Source organism: Littorina saxatilis, linkage group LG9 (genome assembly GCF_037325665.1).
Source record: "Littorina saxatilis isolate snail1 linkage group LG9, US_GU_Lsax_2.0, whole genome shotgun sequence".
Classification (NCBI taxonomy): Eukaryota; Metazoa; Mollusca; class Gastropoda; order Littorinimorpha; family Littorinidae; genus Littorina; species Littorina saxatilis.
Genome location: NC_090253.1, coordinates 1,056,230 through 1,084,213, shown reverse-complemented (window position 1 = coordinate 1,084,213; position 27,984 = coordinate 1,056,230). Strand labels below are relative to the sequence as shown.

General features: G+C 41.8%; 1 protein-coding gene across 1 annotated transcript in view; it reads left to right on the top strand.

Moving 5' to 3' along the window:
* The window catches only part of LOC138975025 (uncharacterized), a 39,861-nt gene extending 16,941 nt beyond the window's left edge, over window positions 1-22,920 (top strand). Inside the window, exons 2-3 of the mRNA XM_070347674.1 lie at window positions 1,872-2,470; window positions 20,049-22,920. Coding sequence (XP_070203775.1) covers window positions 1,872-2,470; window positions 20,049-20,654 — 1,205 coding nt within the window. The 3' untranslated portion in view covers window positions 20,655-22,920. The remainder of the gene's footprint in view (window positions 1-1,871; window positions 2,471-20,048) is intronic.
* Window positions 22,921-27,984: the final 5,064 nt, after the last annotated feature.

Sequence of the window (27,984 nt, the reverse complement as noted above, 5' to 3'; positions counted from 1 at the left end):
TCTGCTGTATCAGGCAAGCCGATTTGGTTTCACCTGAACGACTGCGAGAGGCGAGCGCAAACCGTTGTGTTGTTCAGAAATGGTGTTCCCTTTGATATTTTAGTGGACATTTAACTTCAAATGCAACCTTTCTTAGCCGTAGAGTTGGTAACAGAACCTTCATGCGCGAGAAACGCCACATACGACGGAGTAACCCTGAAGTGCCTTCACTTTTGTAGCCCTGTCTGTCAGTTGCTGTCGTAGCCTAGTGCTTTGTGCTCCAGCTTGAAGGTCAGCTGACTCGGGTTCGACTCCCTTCCTGGTTACACTTTTTTTTTCTTGTTTGCTTTATTTTTGTCATCTATTTTGTGTCCTTAACTCCACCCTTCCATCTTTTCAACCCTGATGCATTCCGTTTATTTTTTTATTTTTTTTCATTTTTTTTTTAAACCATTTCCCCCAAAGCGGTTTAGCACGGTGGTATGTTATGATGAAAACGCGATTACACAAAGCTCACATGTGCACGGTCTGCAAACTAAACGGCGTGGGCTCACCGTATTAGCCAATAACAAGCACACATATTAAACCGCAGCGCAAAGCGTAAACATTAGTACAACTTGAAGAAATCAATATAGTTACCAGAAACAAAACCGTGCTTCGCACCGAACAGTTCGACAGTGACTGACCAACTGACCGAACCGCACCTCTCGCTTGTGACAGTCGCTCATGATACAACCATTCTTTTGCCGAGTCTGAAATTGATCTTCATAAAACTATGTGTAAGTGTAACAAAAGAAAAAACTAATTTCTTTCATATTGCCTGAATAATAACTTTATTAACTGATAATCAAGGTGGCATCGCCGAATGACTGCAAGTGCAACGCGATCGAAGTGGCACGCGGTGTTCCTCCGGAAAAGGCCGAAGCGGCTGTGACGTCAGTCGTTCAGTGGGGCGTTTAGGAATCGCAAATTCGCCTCCCGGTTAGGCCAAAACAGTTATGCAACTGACCACCTGCAGGCCAGCGGGTACCCGTCTCTTCCAAGGAGAGCGGTTTAAGTTCAAAGGATCAAAGACTAGTCAGCACATGGACACAGACGGCTAAGCGCTTAGGATCTACCGGTGACTGGACATGTGCATATCAACATTTAGCTTAAAACAGATAATAACATTACACAGACATAAAGCGATCGGCAACATGAACTACAAACACTAGACTGGACAAAAACTGTACTCTATAATTGGTGACTGGTCGCCCTGTCACATATTGACTGAATGATTTGACGAGGTCGGCGGTGACTTTTGTATCAGAAAAAAAACTACCAAACGGCATTTTATAAAAATTAAAGGATGAAGTGTTTGTGTCTTTTGCTTGTGCCTTTTTTTTCCCCTCAGATTTTGATAATTGAATTTGACACCGTCATTTTTGCGTCAGAACAAAAACTTGATATGGCACTGTGGTGACGGCCTTTTGTTTAAGCTATTTGCTGGAAATGTTAACAAAACTGTCTTTGAATCGGAAACAACGCTTACATTTTTTCGATTGATTTTTGTTTTAATACAAATAATGTAGTACATTCTTTCCAATATTAAATTCAGCCGTGCTTTTCTTTTTTTTCATAGTTTTGTTTATGATTCTATTGTTGCCTTTCTTTCAATTTTTTTTAGTCGAGGCCGCACTATAGTGACCTCATTTCTTATGGCATTTCTCAGACATTTTCGCCAAGTAGGTTTTGACTCAGTTTGGACAATGAGATTGCATTTCAGTTTGTTATATAAACAATTTAGTCATTAAAGTTAGGATCGATTTGTCCCATTATCTATTTTGTAAGCATAACGGACAAATGAAATATTACGGCATGGTGTACAGCATTCATTCCCGTCTTTGTGGTAGCACGTGCAGGACGTGTGACGAGGATGATGCAGCGAAGACGGCGTGCGGTGACCTTGGTGCTGATCACTGTCAGTGTGTACGCCGCTCTGCAATCTCAACTGGATACATCCACACTGAACGACCTGCTCGCTAGGATCAGTAAGGTCTCCACTCGGGCACCCAGAATGGATTCAACCACTGACAGAAACAAGACTGCAGAAACCACAGTGAAAAAAACTGTGGAAGACTCTGTGAAAAATACTTTGAAAGACACTGCAAAAGACACTGCGAAAGACACTGCTAACAACACTGCGAAAAGTACAGCAAAAGACACCGTGGCACCCAGCATCAACTCCACCACCGCCAAGAAGAACATGGCAGACGTGGTGCAGACGGCGCTGGGGGTGCACGGGACGACGGGGTTGGTGCTGTTCACCATGCTCAACAACGCCTTCATGGACTTCGCCGTCAGCTGGCTCTGCAACACCGCCGTCATGGGTCATGTGCACAGTCACGTGATGTTCGTTGCCACGGACAACCAGACGGCGAAATACCTGCGCCACACCTGGCCGGCTTTGCACGTGGTGTCCGTCAACTCTTCGCACCTGTCCGGTGATCAGGTTTGTTTACACTTGTATGTTACGTCAGATGTAAATGAGGTCATGTCAAGCAAGTCTGGCAGGGACCTGTTTTTCCCTGCTTATGATGCCAAAGTCACCGAGACAAACGTCATTATAGAAGAAAAACAACGTTTCTTTACTTTGACGTAATAGATTGCACGAGGCTTTAGAAGAGATCGAGGTTCTTTCCTAATTATGATTATTTTATAGGAGACAGTAACAGCTATTGTGTTTTCAGCGTAGCAATAGGGCCCGATATTTAGACGAGACAAGTATAATGCCGACGAGTCGAAGACGAGTCGCATTATACTTGTTCGAGTCTAAATATCGGACCCTATTGCTACGATGAAAACACAATAGCGTTTATATAGCTATTCTGACATTAAATTCTGTGTTAAAATCATGTTTTTGTCAGCAACAAGTACCAGAATGGTCCATGTCGTTGATTGCAGACGACGGTTCCCTTTCTGCATGAAGCCACGGAAATAACCGAACATTGAAAAACCCACGGACATGTATTACGGAGAAAACTCAAGATAACCGGATGCTTAGCATTACGTCAATATCTTAGGAATCATATGACGTCATGACGTATCATGCTTGCCTACGTAGATTGTATGTTCGAAAGTCTGACTTCTGTTGGGAATTCGCGTGGTGAAGACTGCGGTAAATCTGTAGATGATAAGAGAACAAGGATTGTCTCAGAAGACTGACGACGAAATGTTTCAGACCGGTAACTTCATTTCAACATTGCACTACACAATGGACGTTCTATGTGACAGGAGAGTTTGCTGATTTTGTGTTAAACATTGGTGATTGGAGAGATCGTCTGCAAAAATCAGAGATAGGTCGCTTCAGATTGCAGCTTCTGGAAATTTGCAAGGTTTGTTGCCAGTTAAAGAACTGGATTTTACACGTAATGTATGTCATGTACAGTAAGCAACAACAAAAACACACACAAAGCAAATTGCATCGTCTGTCGACTAGCCACAGACACAAGCCTGGCGAGGTATGCGTGTACTTTATACACGTGGAAGAAACCGGAACCATGCGTCTTTGTTATTGCCGATATCGTTTGGATATCGGCAAAAATGGCCAACTTTCGTAGCGTTATGCTTTGATGATCGGAAAAGGGATGTGTGAGACCATCCAATCACAGCCCCCGAATCCCCCCACGTGTCCATCAGAATAGCTATATTCATTCATAGTGCCTCAAGATGCTCTAAAGCTCTTGTGAGCTTGCCATTTGCGTCTCTGTCTCTCTCTGCAATGAGCTTTGATCTTATGTTGATCTTTAGAGATCTCATGCATTGTATGGTTTCCTTGTCCGAAAAGGACAGAGAAGGGCTCCTAATATGGACCACTTTTTGTTTCATGCTGATAACTGGCTTGTTTTCTTGCGAAGAAGTTTCATTTTGTGTTTGGTAGTCCTTCTCTCTTTGGTTAACCGTTGGGCCTAATTAGAGTAAAATAGCTTTGATAGACATTCAGCAAAAATTAAATACAGAAAAATTCACAAATGGTCCATATTAGGCGCCCAGGCTCCTAATATGGACCAGTAAAGCGGCCTTCACGAATCACTGTAAAAATTTCCCTATACTTCAAAATAACATGTTACAACTTAGTGTGCAAGTCAGACTAATTAAAAGATGCTTTAGATTTATCTGTTTCGGGTTGATGAGAGCATTATATGGAGCACACCAGGAAACTAAAGAAGCTTATCAAAAACAGAGTGAAAATAAGTGAAATTGTCAGTAAGTACTGGTGTCACATGACTGATGTGAACCAGTTGATTGGCTAATGGCGATGCGCTAAAACTGTTAGCGCACTCTTGGAATGCGCTAACTTTTCCACAAAGCGTATTCTTCCGCCCTTTGCCTAAGCGAGACTGTACTCTCATCCTCAGAATTAATTAATGACATGTAGCTTATATTCTCCACAATACCAATGACCATAAATGTCCTGCTTCTCAATTAAAGCAGAAGTGGTTTTTTTTCTGACAGATTGCATGTGCCTGTGCCACAGTTGCCACTGATCTAAAAATAAAACCCTCTGTGTCTAATTTTTCAGTTTCGACTTGCAAAGATTCTTCTCATTATTATGTCGTGTTAGTGGCATGTTGCCATGTAGCTTATTATCACACATTACCAAATGATGAGTTAGTATATACAATTCTCAGCAGCTAACAGAAAACACAAGTGTTATTCCGGCTAGATCAGCATTTCGTAGCAGACTACACTGAAATACGACTGCATCTGTTCAGTAAATGAATGGTTTCCGAATTATTATTTCAAGGCAAGAACAATCGGAATCGAAAACGTGTAGTGTTTAGAACGGTCTTACCATATATAAGACTTATTACCTGCCTGACTCATGCGTGCAGACTCAGTGCAACGTGACGACCAATTTTTGTTTTTGAAATGAGACTGTCGCACAGTGTCAGTGGTTCGATTGCCATAGCCTAGCAGACGACATAAACCCCGCTCAGCAAATTAACATGTTGGGCAAATGTGAACGATAAAACTATGGGGATATAATACGTGTAGGGTTCAGAGCATTCTTACCGTTCATATTTAGTACCAGACTCCCCGATGAGTGAAGATACCACACGAGAAACATGCCACATTTATTTTGAAAATGTGCTAACCGTCGACCTTGGGGGTCAAGGGGGTCAACAATTCAAGGGGAGTCACTCTGCACAGTCAATCCGTCGAAGCTTGACTGGAGGTTTCGAATCGCAAATAGCTAAGAACACAGTCCTTTCTCCGAGTTCAAATGAGGTCTCTCTGAAAGATCATCACTGTTTCGCTTAACGCTACACTGGAATTTACCAACAGAAATTAAAACAAGAGTTTGCGTGTGACGAAAGCACGACACACTTGACGGACAGCCCACACAAATGTAGACCTGACCACACAGTTATGCCTATTCAAATGCGCGTAGCAAAATGTGCGTGTTGTATCTTCTTTTTTCTCTGGCGGTACCGACGATATCGTTATTGAAACAATCCCAGTGCACTGGGATGTCTCAATAACTTAAATTATCAACTTCCACGAAAAAAACACTATTTGTTATATTTTTTTGAAATCTCGAGGGCTAGTTATAGGTTATTTTCAGCAAGCTTCTTAAGGAATTAATGAAAATAACATTTAGATTTTAATTTCTTCGATTTGTTGAAGGTGGTCCATATTAGGGGACTCACACATACTTTGAGATTTTGCTATTATTTTTGTTTGCAGTAGAAACTCGGGGTCAAAACTGCTAAAATGTAACAAATACGGTCTTAGCTCTCATATAAAGCACATTTTGTGTGATAAAAGCTTTGGCTGTGGACAGAAACGAGTCCGTTTTAGGCGGCAAATTTAGAGTGAACGCTGCCAAAAGTGAAAAAAAGAGAAAAAGTCTAACGGTTTTGAGGTTTGTGTTACTGCAACTGTTTTGATATGTGCAAGTTATCCAGTGAGGGTGAATACATCGAATGAAATTGTTTTTAACGCTCTAGCGCCGTTAGTTTGTCAGAACAGGAGGTGCACGTCCATATTAGGAGCCGGTCCATATTAGGAGCCCTTCCCCTACATTTCCAATAACCACCTTTGTTGCTGGTAACTCTCTATCCGACCCGTCGGAGGAGGAGACAAGGTACGGATTTTTGTCTTTCACCTCTACTCTGACTCTTCTCACCACGAACCCCCGTATCATAAGCTTCTGCCTAGCTCCTGCACTTCGCGGATAAATCCGCCACAAGCCCCCTATCCGTTGAGCCTAAGCTTTCATACCCAGCCGTTTTTTCCGCAGCTGAGCATAGTTCGGCTGTGGTATAGAACTTTTTTTCAAAAGCTGGCAGCTGTGTGTTCAAAACAAACACGGGTGGAACACCCGGCAAACTCTCCGCCTCCGCCATGCCAAACACGAGCGAGCAGCACAAGAATTACGGCCAGCACACAGCTCGAACTGGCCAGGTGGACAAAAGCCTAACGAAAGCCTAACGAAAGCGTGACTCGACACAGCACAACTGCAGCGTGACTCGACACAGCACAACTGCAGCGTGACTCGACACAGCACAACTGCAGCGTGACTCGACACAGCACAACTGCAGCGTGACTCGACACAGCACAACTGCAGCGTGACTCGACACAGCACAACTGCAGCGTGACTCGACACAGCACAACTGCAGCGTGACTCGACACAGCACAACTGCAGCGTGACTCGACACAGGACAACTGCAGCGTGGCACGAGCCGCACGGGGAGGACAAGTTCGGCATGGACACAATCGTAGCGAGAGCGTGACAAAAACGTGACTCTATTGTGAGCTATTGTATAGTGTATCGTGTGTGTTGTAACGGAAGATTCTTAGTTTGACCACTGGGTTGACACTCTAGTCTGGGTCTTAAAGTCGCGGGGATATAGCTCAGTTGGTAGCGCGCTGGATTTGTATTCAGTTGGCCGCTGTCAGCGTGAGTTCGATCCCAGGTTCGGCGGAAATTTATTTCACAGAGTCAACGTTGTGTGCAGACTCTCTTCGGTGTCCGAACCCCCCTCCCCCCCCCCCCCCCCCCGTGTACACTACATTGGGTGTGCACGTTAAAGATCCCACGATTAACAAAAGGGTCTTTCCTTGCAAAATTGCTTGGGCACAGTTAATAATTGTCTACCTATACCCGTGTGACTTGGAATAATAGGCCGCGAAAGGTAAATATGCGCCGAAATGGCTGCAATCTACTGGCCGTATAAAATTTCATCTCCCACGGCATCACTGCAGAGCGCCTAGAACTGTACCCACGGAATATGCGCGATATAAGCTTCATTGATTGATTGATTGATTGATTGAAAGTCACCACAGCTTCTTGATTTTGTTTTGACGTTGACTTTGATATTGTTTTTCTGCTTTTTTTGGAGTGACGGTTTTGACGGTTTGCTGACTGTGGCGACTGGTGTGAGCGGCACTTTGTCATTGTGTTTGGCCGACATATTTGTTCACTCACGGCGGAGAAAAAAAGGTAACGCATTAACTTTTTTGATTGCTGTTAACTGTTAACTGTGCTTGCTGCGGATGTTGTTGATATCCTACTTTATTCTACTTCTACTGCTAAACGCTGGAGATCCTTTTGTCTTAAACCCATATTAGAAGGTATTGCAGTTTGATATTAGTGTGTGTTGCTGTGCGACTGTGTTTTTCTGAATATTGTATGTTTTTGAAGCCAGTACTTTTTTGCTCTTTGTACTTTTTGGCTCTTTGTAAGCTCACCAAGTCGGATAGAGAGGTACCAGCAACAAAGGTGGTTATTGGAAATGTACCTCTGTCGTTTTCGGACAAGGAAATCCTACAATGCATGAGATCTCTAAAGATCAACATAAGATCAAAGCTCATTGCAGAGAGAGACAGAGACGCAAATGGCAAGCTCACAAGGTGGAAAACCGGTATACGTTTTCTTTACATCGACGTCCCTTCCACTCCTTTGGAGAAAGTCTTGCAGATAGGACCTCTCAAGGCAACCCTATTCCACCGGGAACAAAAACCACAAAAACAATTTGTGGACTGTGGACAGTGCCTTCAGAAAGGTCACAGATCAGAAGAGTGCACAAATGAGGTCAAGTGTCGTCAGTGCTACAGCAGGATACCCCTCATGCAGCTTGACACCAGAGGTGCAAACAGTGGACGAAACAAGCGGAACAGACAACAGACAAGAAGCAGACAAGAAGAAGCATCGGGAGAAGATTCCAGGAAGCCCAGGAACATATCTGAAAGCAGAGTCCGCCATCCTCAAAGAGCCCAGGGCTCGTATTCTTGAAAAAAGCTGCAACATTGTGTCCTTTAAAGTCAAACTGTCGTTTAACTACCGCCCGGTATTTATTTTTACTGCCCAGTAATTATTTATTTTCCCCCGGTATTAATGTGTGTCTGGCGGAAGGTCAGCAGCTACCAGAATTGGTTATTTTTAGAATAGGAGATTCCTCATGCTTGCTCCTCTCTACAAACAATATTTGAACAAGATTTATTCTTGAAAAAGCTGCTACTCATATACTGGCCTGTAAAACTCAATAAGTCCGCCAACTGCTAAGTGTTATTTATGAAACACGGGTAAGTCTTTACTGGATTGTCTCCGAGCTGTAAAGTTAGAGGACCCATCCCCCTCCTGTAAAGTCGCTACCTGTCAGTAACTTCACCAACACTGTCCATTAAAACCGTCAAGTTCGAATAAATCTTGTTCAAATATTGTTCGCAGATTTATGTCCCTCATGGACACACATTGGTGTCATTTAAGCACCGATGCATTGCGGTCAAATACGAGCTTCTGCTCGCGAAAGATTTCAACCGATGCTCGATCATAACGGCGTGTTGCGAAAGCGTGCTTGCGTCTTGTTAAATGCATTACAGTGGCGAGAATTTGGTGTCTGATTCCGTAGCCGAACGGTTATCGAATTCGCCTGATGCGCGATTGAGTCGAGTACGAATCGCCATCAGGCCTTACTTTTTCTTTTATTTACTCTTTGTCATTAATTTTGTTTGTTTTTGTTTATTTTCTTCGTGTGCAAAAGAGTACGTTGTAATATCAAAATTGATTTAAAAAATAAATTTTAGGCGAGAATGAGTTTTTTTTTTTAAATTGATGGTTAACATGATATTACCGTTAACTACCTTGTATACGCCCACCCACCCTATGTACCAGTTTTGCCCAAAAGTGGGGGGTGGGCGTTTACTAGGTACTATACCCTTGGCAGGAGCGGGTCCTTAGCTAGAAAAACGATATTTTGGTCATTTGTCATAGAAGTGTTCAAAGGATGCGTTATTGCACAAAACTCCCCCCTCTCTCTCTCTCTCTCTCTCTCTCTCACACACACACACACTGACATACACACACACTGACATACACACACACACACACACACACACACACACACACACACACACACACACACACACTAACACTAACACACAAAATCAACCTCTTCAGACATCATTTCCCGCCAAAGATGAAGCTTTGAAGATGAAGACCATTGTTGGAGCAGTCCGCGGTACAAGCCATCAACAACTGTACGACGAGTCAGGCTTTATTTCACTTTAAGAGAGGCGTAAACGTCAAAAATTGATATTATTTCACAAGATTGTACACCGTAAGGTGCCAAACTACTTACTTGCGATATTGCCACCATTAATATCAACTAATAATCCATATCGCCAGCGCAGACCTTTAGATAGGAAAGTTCCATCGTTTAACACTGAATTATACAAAAACTCATTTCTCCCATCTACAACACAACTCTGGAATTCTTTACCAGACTACATAAAACTTAGTAAGTCCCTCAAGCACTTTTTGTCACAAAACGATTTAAGTCCGCCGTGTTATTGGTATTCTGGAGATCGCATATCACAAACAATTCAGTCTAAGCTCAGGCTATATATAAGTGATCTTAATAACGATCTAGTGAAACGACACGTTGCTACAGATGCGGCATCTTGTGACTGCGGATTTCCGTCCGAAACCGTAAAACACTTCCTATTAGAAGTTGTCCAAATTATCGCGAAGCACGTCAAGAAACCATACATACCCTCCCTAACCACAGTATTCACCTCCCCCACGTTCTAAATGGAGACAGACAGTATTCTCTAGATTTGAACAGGAATTTTTTTTTCCAGAGTACACTCGTTCATTGAACGTTCAGGCCGCTTTGGGCAAACCAGAATCAAAGCTCCACAAGCCGGACAACAACTTTAATTTCTGCACAACTCCTACCCATCCCTCTTCTTTTTATTCCTTTTCTTCCCCTCCTTCCTTCCTCTTACTGTCTTTCTTTATAATGATTATGCAACGTTTATTATATTATTATAATTTTGGATGATTAATGAGATGAGGATGATTATAATGATGATGCTTTGGATTTCCAATTTGGTTTATTTAGACAAATTGTTCAGCCGTTACCGCCTTACGTTATAATATTCATGCAGGAACACCACTATAAGCTTCTAGCTTGTTGCTGTTACCTGTGTCTTTTGTATACATGTCATGATTGTAACATTTGTTGAAATAAACTTATGTTTAAACCAAAGATGAAGCTTTCGTTTCTTCTTTTTCCTCCCAGTCAAAAATGTATTGCGATTCTCTAGCCACTCCAGAAACCTTTTTCTGTCCACTCCCCGAAGCATGTCTAAGGAAAGGAAACAATTGAAAAACAACAATAACAGCAGACTGAATAATCTTTATTTATTTTCCTTGTCTACTAGTCCACTGGTCGAAACTGGGGGGTGGTCGTTTACTAGGTACTATACCATGTACACCTGCATGCAACTGAGGTTTATAAAAAAAATAAACATAAAATCTCCCCGTGTTTTTATTTCATTCAGTTTGTTTGGGTTGTTGCTATTGACTTTGAAACTGACACGCCGGCGAAAACGCCGGTAACGCGTGCGCAGAGAAGAGCAAGCATCGGGAATCTTCAATTCTAAAAATAACCAACTGGTAGCTGCCGACATTCCGCTAGACATACATGAATACCGGGGAAAAATAAATAATTACTGGGCAGTAAAGATAAATACTGGGCGGTAGTTAAACGACAGTTTGACTTTGAAGGACACAATGTTGCAGCTTTTTAGCCAGCGTGTCAGTTTCAAAGTCAATAGCAACTACCCAAACAAACTGAATGAAATAAAAACACGGGGAGACCCTTTTTATTTATTTTTAATTTTTTTGTTTTTAATCTCAGTTGCATGCAGGTGGCTGCTACCGCATTTTAGGTGGTTTTTTTCTCTCTCACTTTTGGTTTTTTTTAAGCGGGAAGCATCCTTCTTCATGGTTATTTATTTAATTTTTTTAATCAAATGTTTACATGTTTAAGTTAACAAACTTTATCAATAAACTAATATCATGTTAACCAAAGATTTAAAAAAAAACCATTCCAGCCTAGAATTATTATTTTTTTTAAATCAATTTTGCTATTATAACGTACTCTTTTGCACATGAAGAAAAAAAACAAAAATAAATAAATGCCAACGTGTAAAAAAAAATTACGGGCAGATGGAGATTTGGACTCGACTCAATCACGCATCAGGCGAACGAGAGAACCGTTCGACCAAGGAAACAGTTGAAAATAAACGAACACTGTAATGCATTAAAGAAGACGCTAGCACGCTTTCACCACAAGCCGGTATGATCGAGCATAGGTTGAAATCTTTCGCGAGCGGTATCTCGTATTTGTCCGCAATGCATTGGTGCTTAAATGACACCAATTTGTGTCCATGAGGGACATAAATCTACACAATATTTTAACAAGATTTGTGACCCTCCACCACGAAATGAGTCGCATGTCACCTCGCGCGGTTCTGCGCTAGGCTTAATATAAGTCCGGGGAGTGTCTGGTAACAGTGTGAGGGTCACCTTAGTCACAGGCTTATAACTCAAACAGTTTTCGCTCTTTTCTAAAACGGGTTTCACCACTGGATAGAGCATAAAAAACTCTGTAGAAAAATGTAAAAATATGAAAATCATGCAAAGGTGACATGCGACTCATTTCGTGGTGGAGGGTCACATTTATTCAAAATTAACGGTTTTAGAGGAGGGGGATGGGTCGTCTAACTTTACAGCTCGGAGACACCCGGGTAAGTCTTTACCGGATATTCATGAATAACACTTAGCGGACTTATCGAGCGGAAGTGGTTTTACAGGCCAGTATATGAGTTGCAGCTGTTTCAAGAATACGAGCCCAGAGCCGCTCGAAAGGTAGAGGAATGAGCCAGTCGAGGTTGAACTTCAGACGGGATGGTGCCTCACGCTCGGGATCCAGGAAACGACGGCGCTCTGTTAGAGCGACACCCCCAACACAGCCAGAAAAGCAAGCACGTCAGCCGGACCAGGAAGAGGACGGAAGAGGATCGGCATCCGAAGACGAAAACGAGGAGTTCAGTGACGTCTTGGGATGACAGAGCGTCAACTTGAGTAGTTTCTTTTTGGTGTTCGGTCTTGGCTTTGTTTCTACGATTTTGAGTTTGGATTTGTGAATTTGTTCGAAGACTGAGTTGGTAAATCTCTTGTGTCGGGATGGATCGTTTACGTGTGATCTCGTTAAATACCAGAGGTTTAAAAAATAAATTAAAAAGAAACGCAATGTTTACCTTTTTAAAGCAGCAGAAGGTTGATATAGCCTGCCTGCAGGAAACACACATAACAGAACAAGACGTGTCTATTTGGGAAAAACAATGGGGTGGAAAGATGTTTTATAGTGAAGGAACGCATAACAGCAGGGGAGAACTTATCCTTGTTTCAAAGCATTTTGTAGGGGAAGTGAATTTATTGAAGAGTTATGATGGAATATTAGTAATTTCTGTTAAAAAAGAAGTTAAAGAGTATATTGTAGTTAATATGTATGCTCCAAATGTAAGCCAAGAAAAGGTAAAATTTTATAATAAGTTGAATTCAGTGTTGTTAAAGTATACGGAAGAAAAAGTGTTGTTAATGGGAGATTTTAATTTAGTTATGTCAAATGAGTTGGATATTATTGCTGGTGAAAATCTTAAACAAAATGAAGTTGAGTTGTTGAAAGATATAATATTTAGACTGAATATGAGTGATGTTTGGAGAATGTTGCATGGCGAGGAAAAAGAGTATACATGGTGCAGACGTAACCCTTTTATTGCACGGCGACTGGATTATTGTTTTGTAACAGAGGACATTATCCCAAACTGTGTAAGTTGTGAAATTGTGTCGGTTGCAAATACCGATCACAGAGGGGTTTTGGTGGAAATGTGTAATTCCCAATTTGTACGGGGCCCGGGCTACTGGCGCTTTAATAATTCCTATTTGAAAGATCAAGCATTTGTTGAAAAAATGAATACGTTAATAGAGGAAATGTGTAATAATGTGCCTAGGGGTGTTAATGCTCAGGATCAACGGGAAACGTGTAAATCAAACATTAAATCGTTTTGTATAGAATTTGGTAAAGCAAGGTCAAGAAGCCAGAAGAATGAATTTGTAGATTTACAAGCAAAGTTGCAACAGTTGGAAAAACATTGTGCAGAACAACCTAATAATAAGAAATTGCAGGCAGAAATGTTTAATGTTAAATCGAAATTGGAAATAATGACCATGGATAAGGCAAGAGGAGCTCATGTACGATCAAGAGCTAAGTGGGTAGAAGAAGGGGAAAGAAATACGAAATATTGAATGTGGAAAAAGCACAAGCCCAAAATAATGTGATGACACATGTGAGGGCAAGTAATGGTGATATTGTTGATGATCAATTTCTTGTGTTGAATGAACAAGTGCAGTATTATAAATGTTTGTATGGTAAGAGTCCAGAAAGTCAGGAACGCATCAGGGCAGAAGCAAAGGAATGTTGTGATGAAGAAGAGTTGGTTAAATTAACGGACGAAGATAGTAATGTATGTGAAGGGATGTTGACGGAAGCAGAGGTGGCAGCAGCATTAAAAATGATGAAAAATGGTTCATCACCTGGAAGTGACGGACTCACTACAGAGTTTATTAAAATGTTTTGGAGTAGATTAAAGAGCATGATTACAGAAGCGTTTAATGAAGCCTTTCGTAATAATAATTTGTCTTTTACGCAAAAACAAGGAATAATTAAGTTATTACAAAAAATTGCAAAATTACCCAGGGAAGACCTTAATAATTGGCGTCCAATTACCCTACTTAATACAGATTATAAGATGTTGGCAAAAGTTTTAAATCAGAGATTGAGTTCGGTTATTTGTAAGTTAGTAAATAAAGATCAAGTTGGTTACATAAAAGGAAGGAATATTGGAACCGTGATTCGTACAATAGATGACGTAATAGAGTATTTAAATCGAACGAATAAGTCTGGGTTTATATTGGCCCTTGACTATCGTAAAGCGTTTGATTCCATTTATAAGGAATTTATGATAGAAGCATTTAAATCATATGGTTTTGGTGAAGATTTTCAAAAATGGGTTAAGCTTTTAATGACAGACACTTTTAGTAGTATTAATCACGGAGGGTGGATTTCAGAACCGTTTCCTTTGAAGTGTGGTATAAGACAAGGTTTTCCATTTTCACCCCTGGCCTTTATATTGGCGGTGGAAATACTTGCCATTAAAATTAGGAAAAGTGATATAACGGGTGTTGAATTACCCTCAAAGGTGGGCGAGGAGAGTGCCCTAAACATTAAACAGTTAGCAGACGATACAACAATATTTTTACAGAACAGTAGTGATGTTTTTAAAGTTAAAGATATAATAATAAAGTTTGCAAAGTTTTCAGGACTGACCCTGAATGTTAATAAAACCAAAATAATGAAAATTGGACAGCATTGTGGTCAGCAAAAGTTGCCCTTTGAGTGCACAGAGAAGATTAAGATTTTAGGTATATATTTCGTAAATAATGATAGAGCAATAAATGTTGAACAGAATTGGGTATTAAGAGTTCAGAAGATTAAGAAGTTGATTAAGATATGGAGTCGACGAGATTTAAGGATACACGGTAAAATTGTAATAATCAAATGTTTTTTTATTTCACAGTTAGTATTTGTGATGCAGACGATTGGATTGCCAGATCCACAGATTTAAATAGAATGTTTTATAAGTTTATTTGGCAGAGAAAGTGTTCGAATAAAAAAGCATTTGAAAAAGTGAAAAGAAAAGAAATGGAGAAAGAAATAGGTGAAGGTGGGTTGAAAATGTGGACTGGGTGGCCGAGTGGTAACGCACTTGCGCTCGGAAGCGAGAGGTTGCGAGTTCGACCCTGGGTCGGGGCGTTAGCAATTTTCTCCCCCCTTTCCTAACCTACAGGGTGGGCCACAAAAAGAGGGACAAAATCAAACTCTCATATTTTCTAAGAAAATAATTGTTTCTTTCTGACCAGAATGTCCTTTGTTGTTGTTAACCACACTACCAGTGTTTCTGAACTTATCAACCAAGCGTGTGATAGTATGACGATGTGGTATTTTCTTTCCAGGGTGTTCGCGTCGAAACTGTCTTTGAACCAGAGTAGGCGACTACAGTTCCACAATCTTGGTCCTCTCTTCGACGGAAAAGTGATCGTAGGGGTCCATTCTTCTGTCAGATAAAACTTACAGGTCTTCTGGATATATCACCTGCAAATCAGAAAGAAACAATTATTTTCTTAGAAAATATGAGAGTTTGATTTTGTCCATCTTTTTGTGGCCCACGTCATCCAGCAGCGCGGGGTCTGGATTGAACATGTCATCAATTACTGACAAGAGCAACCAAATGTTCTTCGATTTCGAAATGCTTTGGTATAATAAAAATTTGAGATGTTGTCCACATCTGGTGAAAAACATCTTGCGAAAATTCTTGTATTTGTAGAAACTATTACAGTTTCTTTTTGTCCCTCTTTTTGTGGTACACCCTGTAGGTGGTGGGTTCAAGTGCTAGTCTTTCGGATGAGACGAAAAACCGAGGTCCCTTCGTGTACACTACATTGGGGTGTGCACGTTAAAGATCCCACGATTGACAAAAGGGTCTTTCCTGGCAAAATTGTATAGGCATAGATAAAAATGTCCACCAAAATACCCGTGTGACTTGGAATAATAGGCCGTGAAAAGTGGGATATGCGCCGAAATGGCTGCGATCTGCTGGCCGATGTGAATGCGTGATGTATTGTGTAAAAAAAATTCCATCTCACACGGCATAAATAAATCCCTGCGCCTTGAATATGTGCGCGATATAAATTGTATATAAAAAATAAAAAAAAATTAAAAAAATAAAAATCCCTGCGCTTAGAACTGTACCCACGGAATACGCGCGATATAAGCCTCATATTGATTGATTGAAATGTTAAATGTGCACAGTATGCAAGAGTATTTTTATTTACAATGGGTTGGACGTTTGTATGAAAAGAAGGGAGAAAACTGGACGTTTATACCACTATGGTTTCTGGGACATGTTGTTTCAGGGTATGGTTGTTTTGATTTGAATGTTAAACCGAGTAAGGAATTGAATTTGACAATGATTGGAAGCCCATTTTGGCAGAGGGTAGTGTGGACACATTTGAATTACAAGCTTAGGGTGGAACATGATAAGATTGATGTAAACAATTTGTATAAACAGATTTTGTGGAGTAATGATTTGATTCGGTATAAAGGGAAAATGTTGTTTTATTTTTATTGGAAAAATGCTGGGATTGAAAGAGTAAGTGATTTGTTTATAGTGGAAGAAAAGAGATTGAAGTCAGCAGCTGAGGTATATATACAAATTGGAAAGAATAATGCAAATATTTTATTGGATTATTGGGCATTAATAAACGCATTACCCAAAGTATGGATTAATTGGATTGAAAATAAACATATTATTGTCCAGATGGATAAGCAATTGTTTGATGGTAGCCTGTATATGATAAAAATAAGCCAAATACGAAAAATGATAGAAAAGAAAAGTGTAGATACTGCTGTAGAAAAACCTTGTGTATATAATTTTTGGTTGAGGAAGTTTGGTGTACAAGTAAATAAGGACATTTGGACCCTTGCCTATGTTTCTAAAGAAGTGAGGTTAAGAGAATTGCAATGGAAAATGTTACATAACATATATCCAACAAATATTTTATTATGTAAAATGCAAGCCAGGGAGAATAACAGATGTTGTATATGTTGTACGGAAGTTGATTTTGTTGAACATTTTTTTTATGAGTGCATACCGGTAAAGTTGTTTTGGACGAAGATAGAAAACTGAATAGAGGAAAAGGCTGGATTAAGGGTTAAGTTTAAGATGCAGGATATAATATTTGGCTATCAAGACACAAGTTGTTGTAAAACGATGAGAAATTGTGTAAATCACGTAATATTAATTGGGAAAATGTGTGTTAGTATTTTTAGAAAGACAACTTGTCGGGGATCAGTGTTTGTAATTTTTGAGTTTCAAATATTAAGTAGAAAAATTGATTTGTAAATATAAGGAATATTTCCATTGTAAAGAGAAAATGTCCATGTTTCGTGAGTGTAATATACCTCTATGAAAAAAAAAAAAAAAAAAAGAGGTTCCAAAACAAGCGTCTTCAATTTAGCTGCCTCGACTGCAGGAAATTTTCAGTAAAATACACGTAAGTACAGTATGTAGGATAAACAGAATACTACACTCGTTGCTTTTTCAAATAGTGAACAGCTCGCTTTCGCTCGCAGTTCAATATTAAAAAAACCCAAAAAACTCGTGTAAATCTGGTACGACACAGCAAGCCATGTAACATGATCATGTAGTATTCTCTATGTACTGTGTTGTATTGTATTATATTGTGTTGTACTGTGTTGTACTGTATTATATTGTGTTGTACTGTTGTGTTGTACTGTGTTGTATTGTGTTGTACTGTGTTGTATTGTGTTGCACTGTGTTGTATTGTGTTGTACTGTGTTGTACGGTGTTGTATTGTGTTGTACTGTGTTGTACGGTGTTGTATTGTGTTGTATTGTGTTGTACTGTATTGTGTTGTACTGTGTTGTCTTGTGTTGTACTGTGTTGTACTGTGTTGTATTGCAGGGTTTTATTTACTAGTGCGCCTTGTGCCATTGGCGCATAACATCTCAAAATGTCCCATTGGAATTGCCTTCAGTGCGTCAAAGGGCGCACTGAGATTACGTAGGCTACCACTGCGCCACCCCATGCACACTTTTCACGGGAGTACAATGTTCGGAATGAGCTAGGCAAAAACGCGCGCCAAGCCGAGCAACTTGCAAGTTTGTAAAATGCAATGTGATTTGCTTTAAAAATGTAATTCATTAGTATTCAACCAATTCTGCGAACTATCTGTGCTTGCGCGATTACCTTTGTGGAAACTGTGAACATAGTGATATCGATCGAAACACAGACAAACACACACACACACACTAACCGGATACACTGGCAAATTCTCATATCATCATATGGCACTAAATAGCACTATTTTGCATCTTTCGTCAAAAGCATTTTTGGACCGCCTAGCTGTGCTTTGTGCGTTTTGCCTTCGACTGTGTGATGTCCCATCAGAATTTGGTTGAGGGGTACAAATGTCCAATTGTCTTTTTCTTCCAGGCTAAACCCTAGTACTGTGTTGTATTGTGTTGTACTGTATTGTATTGTGTTGTACGGTGTTGTATTGTGTTGTACTGTGTTGTATTGTATTATATTGTGTTGTACTGTGGTGTACTGTATTATATTGTGTTGTACGGTGTTGTACTGTGGTGTACTGTATTATATTGTGTTGTACTGTGTTGCACTGTGTTGTACATAGAGAATACTACATGGCTTGCTGTGTCGTACCAGATTTACACGAGTCAGGTTTTTTTAAAATATTGAACTGCGAGCGAAAGCGAGCTGTTCACTATTTGAAAAAGCAACGAGTGTAAATCTGGTACTAAACAGCAAGCCATGTGTTATTCTGTTTATCCTAATACTGTAGGCTACTTTAGTGTATTACCTAATAGTGTATTAATTTTTACTCAAAAAGTCCTGCAGTCGAGGCAGCTAAATCGAAGACGCTTGTTTTGGAACCTCGATCTCTTCTAAAGCCTCGTGCAATATATTACGTCAAAGTAAAGAAACGTCACTCTGAAGGTATGGCGGCGTGACGTGTTCATCGAGGGTAATTAGCGAGCGCAATTTTTTTTCTATAATGACGTTTGTCTCGGTGACTTTGGCATCATAAGCAGTAGAAAAACAGGTCCCTGCCAGACTTGCTTGACATGACCTCATTTACATGATATACACACGTGTGATTTGAACGATTACTATCTCACGAATGTCTCTCTCACGTATATGTAGGATAATGTGTTGTACTGTGTTGTACTGTATTATATTGTGTTGTACTGTGTTGTACTGTATTATATTGTGTTGTACTGTGTTGTACTGTGTTTTACTGTATTATATTGTGTTGTACTGTATCATATTGTGTAGTACTGTGTTGTACTGTGTTTTACTGTATTATATTGTGTTGTACTGTGTTGTATTGTGTTGTTGTCGTAAGAGGCGACTAACGGATTCTGTTTCTCCTTTTACCCTTGTTAAGTGTTTCTTGTATAGAATATAGTCAATTTTTGTAAAGATTTTAGTCAAGCAGTATGTAAGAAATGTTAAGTCCTTTGTACTGGAAACTTGCATTCTCCCAGTAAGGTAATATATTGTACTACGTTGCAAGCCCATGGAGAACATTTTTGATTAGTGCTTTTGTGAACAAGAAACAACTGACAAGTGGCTCTATCCCATTTCCCCCTTTCCCCGTCGCAAAATAACCTTCGTGGTTGAAAACGACGTTAAACACCAAATAAAGAAAAGAAAAAGAAAGTTGCATTGTGTTGTACTGTGTTGTACTGTGTTGTACTGTATTATATTTTGTTGTACTGTGTTGCACTGTGTTGTACAGTGTTGTAAAGTGTTGTACTGTGTTGTATTGTATTATATTTTGTTGTACTGTGTTGTACTGTTTTGTACAGTGTTGTACTGTGTTGTACTGTATTATATTTTGTTGTACTGTGTTGTACTGTGTTGTACAGTGTTGTACTGTGTTGTATTGTGTTTTACTGTGTTGTACTGTGTTGTAGTGTGTTGCATTGTATTGTGTTGTACTGTGTTGTACAGTGTTGTATTGTATTGTTGTGTATTGTATTATTGTGTGTTGTATTGTGTTTCAGGTGTACTCCCACGCGGGCTACGTGCGCATGATGATAGAGCGATCACGCTACATCCAAGGCATGCTGCAGGCCGGCGTCACAGTGCTGCTGTTTGAGGTGGACTGCGTGTGGCTGTCCAACCCCCTCCCCCTCCTCCTGTCCGACCGTTACCAGGAGGCGGACATGGTGGCCACGGTGGTGAAAAACCGGACGGCCGGGGGCTTCCTCCTGCTGAAGCCAACCCCGCGCACTCTCCAGCTGTGGGACCGTCTGATGGAGCAGCTCGATGACCTGTACGAACAGACAAGCACGAACAGCGCCGGTCACCTCGTGTCGTGGCGACTCAACGACCAAGAGTTCCTCTCCGGACTGGTCAAACGACGATACGGGGGGATCCGGGTGGAGCATCTACCCGTACCCGCTTTCCGTGACGGTCGGTGGTACCAGCTGCCCCTTGCCCAGCGCCAGGAGCGCCCCCTGCCGGTCATCATCAACAACAACTTCCTAAAGTCGAAGGGCGAGAAGAAGAAGCGCGCCAAGAAGCACGGACACTGGTTCCTGAAAGCGGGCAGCAAGACCAGGGAGTGTGACGTCACGGCTGTAGCGGCCGTCGTCACACCTGGATAGTCAACAACAACAACAACAACAACGACAACAACTCCAAACAACAACAACAACAACAACAACAACCACAAAACAACAACAACCCCAAAACAACGACAACGACAACCCCAGGGAACAAATCTGAGAGATTACTTAAGTACAACGGATTATTTAATCAATAATCGACAAGAGGGATAGAATATTGACACGATTTACAATTTGTTGACCTGTACAAACTATGAAGATAATCATTACAGACTGTGTTTGCTTGTGTATGAATTCGGCCTACTGCCATGAACAAATTTGTAACTAAAAAATAAATCATGTTTTGGTTTTTCTTGAGACTGCCTCTCTTGCGCTTCCCCTCTGGTGTCCAGTGAAAGGCAGTCCTGGCAGTGCTATCCTGCTCTCCTCGCATGACTTGCCCAATCCATGTCCACCGCCTTCCCGGGACGATGGTCTCTATGCTCTCTTGGTTGCACTGGGCAAGTAGCTGTTGGTATGAGATGGTGTTGGGCCAGAAGTTTCGCAGGATTTTTCTCCGGAGGTTCTTTGTGTGAAAGGTTGACAGCTTGGTTAAGTCGCTTTCCGTCATTCTCCAGCATTCTGAGCCATAGAGTAATGTGGAGAGGACACAGCTTGGTTAAGTCGCTTTCCGTCATTCTCCAGCATTCTGAGCCATAGAGTAATGTGGAGAGGACACAGCTTGGTTAAGTCGCTTTCCGTCATTCTCCAGCATTCTGAGCCATAGAGTAATGTGGAGAGGACACAGCTCTGGTACAATCTCAACTTGGTGGTAGTGCTGTACTGGGAGGACCTTCATATGTGTTTCGGCATTCTGAAGGTGTTTCTGGCCTTGTTAAGACAGCTCTTGATGTCATTACCTGCTCCTCTATCGTGTCGTACAATGCTGCCAAGGTACATGAAGGCTTCAGTTGTGGGCAGGTCTGTTCCGTCTACTTGGATTGGAGAGGGGTTTGGGGTGTTCAGTGTCATCACCTCTGTTTTCTTGTGGCTGATCTTCAGGCCTACTTGCTGAGCGAAGGTGCTCTCGGTTGGTCTTCTGTTGTTCGCCGCATGACCCAGTCGATGACCAAGTTAAAGATTAGTGCTGACATGTGGTCACCATGCCTCACTCTTGTCTTCACATCGAACGTCAGGGGAGTTATGCATGAGTGACGTCTAAACGTTTAGGCGGCGTGCAAACAGCGAGTGCCGCCAACCGCGAGATACACGGTATGCACGGGTGGCGACTACACGCTTGTACCACCGAAACTGGCAACTAAATTTAGACGTGCTCCGGAGGTCGTCTAAATGGTTTACACGCCGACTTCAGTGAACAGAATGGCCATTTTCATGGTTTTCCGCCATCAAAGTCGACGAATTTTTTCGCCGTAATCGTTTTTTTAGACAGAACCCAATAGTTGGAAGTGCTGGACTAAAAATATTTTTTTGTTGTTGCGAGATTCACTTCCCTTGTCATATTATTTTAGAACCAACACCGATAAGATTAGCGAAGACATCTTTGATTCGTTTCAGAGCAAAGTAGCACTGACCCATATTTCACTGGTGCGGTTTTTGACTCAGTTTTTTCGCGACAGGCACCCTCTTGCTCGTTTCATCTTTTGCGCCTCCACTGATTTCTCCACGCTCTCCGTCCCACTGACCCATATTTCACTGCTCTCCATCTCTGAATAGTCGAACTCCCCGTGCGAGGAAGCGGGAGGATGTTATCGAATGACCCTAGCGCATGCGCAAAGGAAGGAATTCCTCGTTATAAAAATAGATTGACTGGTGACCTTGCTTTACACGGCAACTTGAAAGTCGGCGGTCTGGTCGTCACCCGTGCATACCGACTGAGCGCCTGCGGTAGACGGCGACTTTCAAGTCATGACTTCGCTGAAGTCGGCGTGTACTTTCGACGTCACTCATACATAACACCCCAGGTCGCTGTTTCCTACTTGGCATGTGAAGGTGTTGTAAAAGCTCTCGATCAGAAGAAGTAATTGCTGTGAAATCCCATGGGCGAGAAGGGTTCGCCAAAGGCTGTTCCTGTGAATGCTGTCAAAGGCCTTTTCAAAGTCGACGAAGTTGATGTACATGGCTGTCTCTGCCACTCTGTGCACTGCTCAATGATGTAACGCAAGACAAATATCTGGTCAGCACAACTTCTCCTCTTTCGAAAACCGGTCTGTTCGTTCTTGTCGAGTTATGTTCATACCTTATTCAGTCCTGCCTAGTATGTTTAGAACCAGGGTTCTTCTTGTCGAGTTATGTTCATACCTTATTCAGTCCTGCCTAGTATGTTTAGAACCAGGGTTGAAACAAATGTACCATATAAATGCTGTCAGGACATTTATGGGAATTTTCTTAAATGCACATTCATTCCCCTGTAAAGTTTTCTGCTCACCACCATAGCAAGCTGCCGGGCTGCTGATTGACAATACTGACAGTTATCAAACTATAATTCATCAACACATTACCAGTCTGCACGGGCTGCAGATTGTGGTATGTGTCCAAGTGGAGGGATGATCGAATTCAACGTAAAATCATGGACAAATATAAGAGGGTGAGCCGGGACGCTTTTACGAGAAGGACTGCTCCTTTAAGCTTGTGGTGGTTTGGGTGCGTTGAAGGTTTTATCTTTATCATTGAGAGAAGCGAAGATTGGGAAAGTCCCGATCCTCTTCAGGCATTATTTGAAAGGCAATTGAAAAAAACCTATACTTCTTCTTCTTCTTCTGCGTTCGTGGGCTGAAACTCCCACGTACACTCGTGTTTTTGCACGAGTGGAATTTTACGTGTATGACCGTTTTTACCCCGCCATTAAGGCAGCCATACGCCGCTTTCGGAGGAAGCATGCTGGGTATTTTCGTGTTTCTATAACCCACCGAACTCAGACATGGATAACAGGATCTTTTCCGTGCGCACTTGGTCTTGTGCTTGCGTGTACACACGAAGGGGGATAAGCCACTAGCAGGTCTGCACATAAGTTGACCTGGGAGATCGGAAAAATCTCCACACTTAACCCACCAGGCGGCCGCGGCCGGGATTCGAACCCTCGACCTTCCGATTAAGAGGCCGACGTCTTACCACCCCGCCACAGCGCCCGTCAACCCTATACAATTCATACTGCTTCAGGGCCATACCTGCATGATTGACAAAACAACAGAAGTGAACATGTGCCACTGCATAACACATTTGGAGTTATGTGAAATATTCGCTTTTCTGATTTCAGTGTGTATGAAGTTTTGGGGAATACGACGCTACACTTGATTCATTTATCAGTTGAGCTAGTTTGAAAGAATGGTGCTGTGTTTTGTAAGATTATGCTCTTACCTATCTATGCAGTGTTTAGAGAAGTTATGGTAGATTGGAGGCCCGGTGTGTCGATTGTTAGGGTACTGGAATATTATACTGCAATGCCGCATTTAGACATGGGGCTTAAAATATTCTTGTTTTATAGACGACTAGCAGTTAAGCCCGGCTTCGCCCGGGAGTAAGCGGCACTGGCATGATGTGCTTGCTACAGGTGAACAGTAGGCACTGAACTGGTCTTGCACCATATAGGCTGTATTCAATAAATGGGAGGTCCATAATCTGAGAAAGGAAACAATGAATCAAGAAACTAAAACCCAGGTGCACATCTGCGGCACCTAGGGAGTGTACGTGCACACTATCTTGTTCCTGCCTCTTGCCATCTCAGAGGTATGGCGACCACAGACAAAAAAGAGTTATCTCCCTTACCTTCTAGAAATTTCCGGAATTGTCCAGTTAATTTTTCATTCTTCATTTCTTCCCCTCATTGGAGCAATAGCGAGTCTCTAATATCACTGGCATGATGTGCTTGCTACAGGTGAACAGTAGGCACTGAACTGGTCTTGCACCATATAGGCTGTATTCAATAAATGGGAGGTCCATAATCTGAGAAAGGAAACAATGAATCAAGAAACTAAAACCCAGGTGCACATCTGCGGCACCTAGGGAGTGTACGTGCACACTATCTTGTTCCTGCCTCTTGCCATCTCAGAGGTATGGCGACCACAGACACACACACAGACAGACAGACACTCTCTTTTATTTATATGTATAGATGTATAGATGGTCGGAAACAACTATGTGTGAATACTCTTGCTTTTAGAGAATCAAACTTCCCCACGTGACATTACAGGCCAGTCACTAGCGAGGGGTGTGTCTGACACACGTGGACAAGGAGCACGTGTCGAAAGCTTGCCTCACAAACAGCAAGAGTCGTCACTCTTTCCCTGTTTTCTAATTACTATGCGCTTTATTGATTAATTGTAGTTAATGATTTCTCGTTTAATATTCTGACTGTATTTATTGTTATTGTACAATTTATTAATGCATGGTAATTAAAAGACTGTCAGTTTAATGCTTAAAGTATATTTAACTTAGTATATATGCTTTGTAGATAAATGCTGGTGAATGACTTCTCGTTCAATGTTCAAACAGGATTTAACTGTATTTTATGCTTCATTGATAGATAGTGGTTAAAAGATTATTCGTTAAATGTTCGAATTGTATTTAACTTAATTATACACTTTAGGCCAAAAAAAATAGGTGTGGTTACGGTAACATAGCCAAAAAAAAAAATAGGGTAGGAAGGTAGGCAATCACTTTTTTTTTAAACTTTTTTTTCTAATGTGTACAAATTAAACCTACTTGACAGGGAAATAAGTGTGCGACTCGGGCGCTTTTGCTTTCATTGCGTTTTCTGCACTCGTTTTTTGGGTTTTTGTGGTGGTTTTTTTTGTTGACAAATGTGATAAAAAGTTATAGGGTCGGCCCCTAAAAATAGGGTAGGTCGGGTTACCGTAACCACACCTTTTTTTTTTTGTAGGCCTTATACGTCCTGTAGAACCTGCCTGGTGCATGCAGTACTGCACCTCTCTGTACTTCCTATAGAACCCGCCTGGTGCATGCAGTACTGCACCTCTTTGTACTTCCTATAGAACCTGCCTGGTGCATCCAGTACTGCACCTCTTTGTACTTCCTATAGAACCTGCCTGGTGCATGCAGTACTGCACCTCTTTGTACTTCCTATAGAACCTGCCTGGTGCATTCAGTACTGCACCTCTTTGTACTTCCTATAGAACCTGCCTGGTGCATTCAGTACTGCACCTCTTTGTACGTCCTATAGAACCTGCCTGGTGCATTCAGTACTGCACCTCTTTGTACTTCCTATAGAACCTGCCTGGTGCATTCAGTACGACACCTCTTTGTACTTCCTATAGAACCTGCCTGGTGCATTCAGTACTGCACCTCTTTGTACTTCCTATAGAACCTGCCTGGTGCATTCAGTACTGCACCTCTTTGTACTTCCTATAGAACCTGCCTGGTGCATTCAGTACTGCACCTCTTTGTACGTCCTATAGAACCTGCCTGGTGCATGCAGTACTGCACCTCTTTGTACGTCCTATAGAACCTGCCTGGTGCATGCAGTACTGCACCTCTTTGTACGTCCTATAGAACCTGCCTGGTGCATGCAGTACGACACCTCTTTGTACTTCCTATAGAACCTGCCTGGTGCATGCAGTACTGCACCTCTTTGTACTTCCTATAGAACCTGCCTGGTGCATGCAGTACGACACCTCTTTGTACTTCCTATAGAACCTGCCTGGTGCATTCAGTACTGCACCTCTTTGTACTTCCTATAGAACCTGCCTGGTGCATGCAGTACGACACCTCTTTGTACTTCCTATAGAACCTGCCTGGTGCATGCAGTACGACACCTCTTTGTACTTCCTATAGAACCTGCCTGGTGCATGCAGTACGACACCTCTTTGTACTTCCTATAGAACCTGCCTGGTGCATGCAGTACGACACCTCTTTGTACTTCCTATAGAACCTGCCTGGTGCATGCAGTACGACACCTCTTTGTACTTCCTATAGAACCTGCCTGGTGCATGCAGTACTGCACCTCTTTGTACTTCCTATAGAACCTGCCTGGTGCATGCAGTACTGCACCTCTTTGTACTTCCTATAGAACCTGCCTGGTGCATGCAGTACGACACCTCTTTGTACTTCCTATAGAACCTGCCTGGTGCATTCAGTACTGCACCTCTTTGTACTTCCTATAGAACCTGCCTGGTGCATGCAGTACTGCACCTCTTTGTACTTCCTATAGAACCTGCCTGGTGCATGCAGTACTGCACCTCTTTGTACTTCCTATAGAACCTGCCTGGTGCATGCAGTACGACACCTCTTTGTACTTCCTATAGAACCTCCCTGGTGCATTCAGTACTGCACCTCTTTGTACGTCCTATAGAACCTGCCTGGTGCATTCAGTACTGCACCTCTTTGTACTTCCTATAGAACCTCCCTGGTGCATGCAGTACGACACCTCTTTGTACTTCCTATAGAACCAGCCTGGTGCATGCAGTACGACACCTCTTTGTACTTCCTATAGAACCAGCCTGGTGCATGCAGTACTGCACCTCTTTGTACTTCCTATAGAACCAGCCTGGTGCATGCAGTACTGCACCTCTTTGTACTTCCTGTAGAACCAGCCTGGTGCATGCAGTACTGCACCTCTTTGTACTTCCTATAGAACCTGCCTGGTGCATGCAGTACGACACCTCTTTGTAATTCAAATAAAGGAAGCGATCGACAGATCACTGAGAGAGCTGAAGATGCATGTGTGCAGGTTTATAGTTAGGATGTGCGCTTAGCTTCTTCTTCCTGGTTCTTGGTGTCAATGAGCTACATAGTTATACCAAACACACACACACACACACACACACACGCACACACACACACACGCACACACACACACACACACACACACACACACACTGTGACAAACGCGCACGCTCTCTCAAACGCACACCGAAAAACCAGATCAACAAGAAGTTTTTTTCAGCAACACAAGTCACTTAGTGCAAGCAGAAGGCGCTGAGGTAAGGGATAGCAAGATACATTCACATTCAACACTGTCAACAGAAGCAGGTAGAATTCAACATCAACTTATCTACACTATGCGAACTTTCCATTTTGGCAAATGTGAATTACGTAGCCGTAGGGATAATTTAATTTGACATACACAGATAGGCTACAATCCATTAATAATGTGGCAATCCTCAAAATCACATTCATTGTCTTGAAACACACACACACACACACACACACACACACACACACACACACACACACACACACACACACACACACACACACACAGCTAGTCCAAAAATATTAACATGCTATTTCATACATGGACTCGGTTATCTTTCAGCCTTCTTGGTTTTATGTCTTCATTGTGTCGGCACTTTCAGCCTTGCTACACGTGACATGTGAACAAAAACTACAACATTGACAAGGAATTCCTGACGTC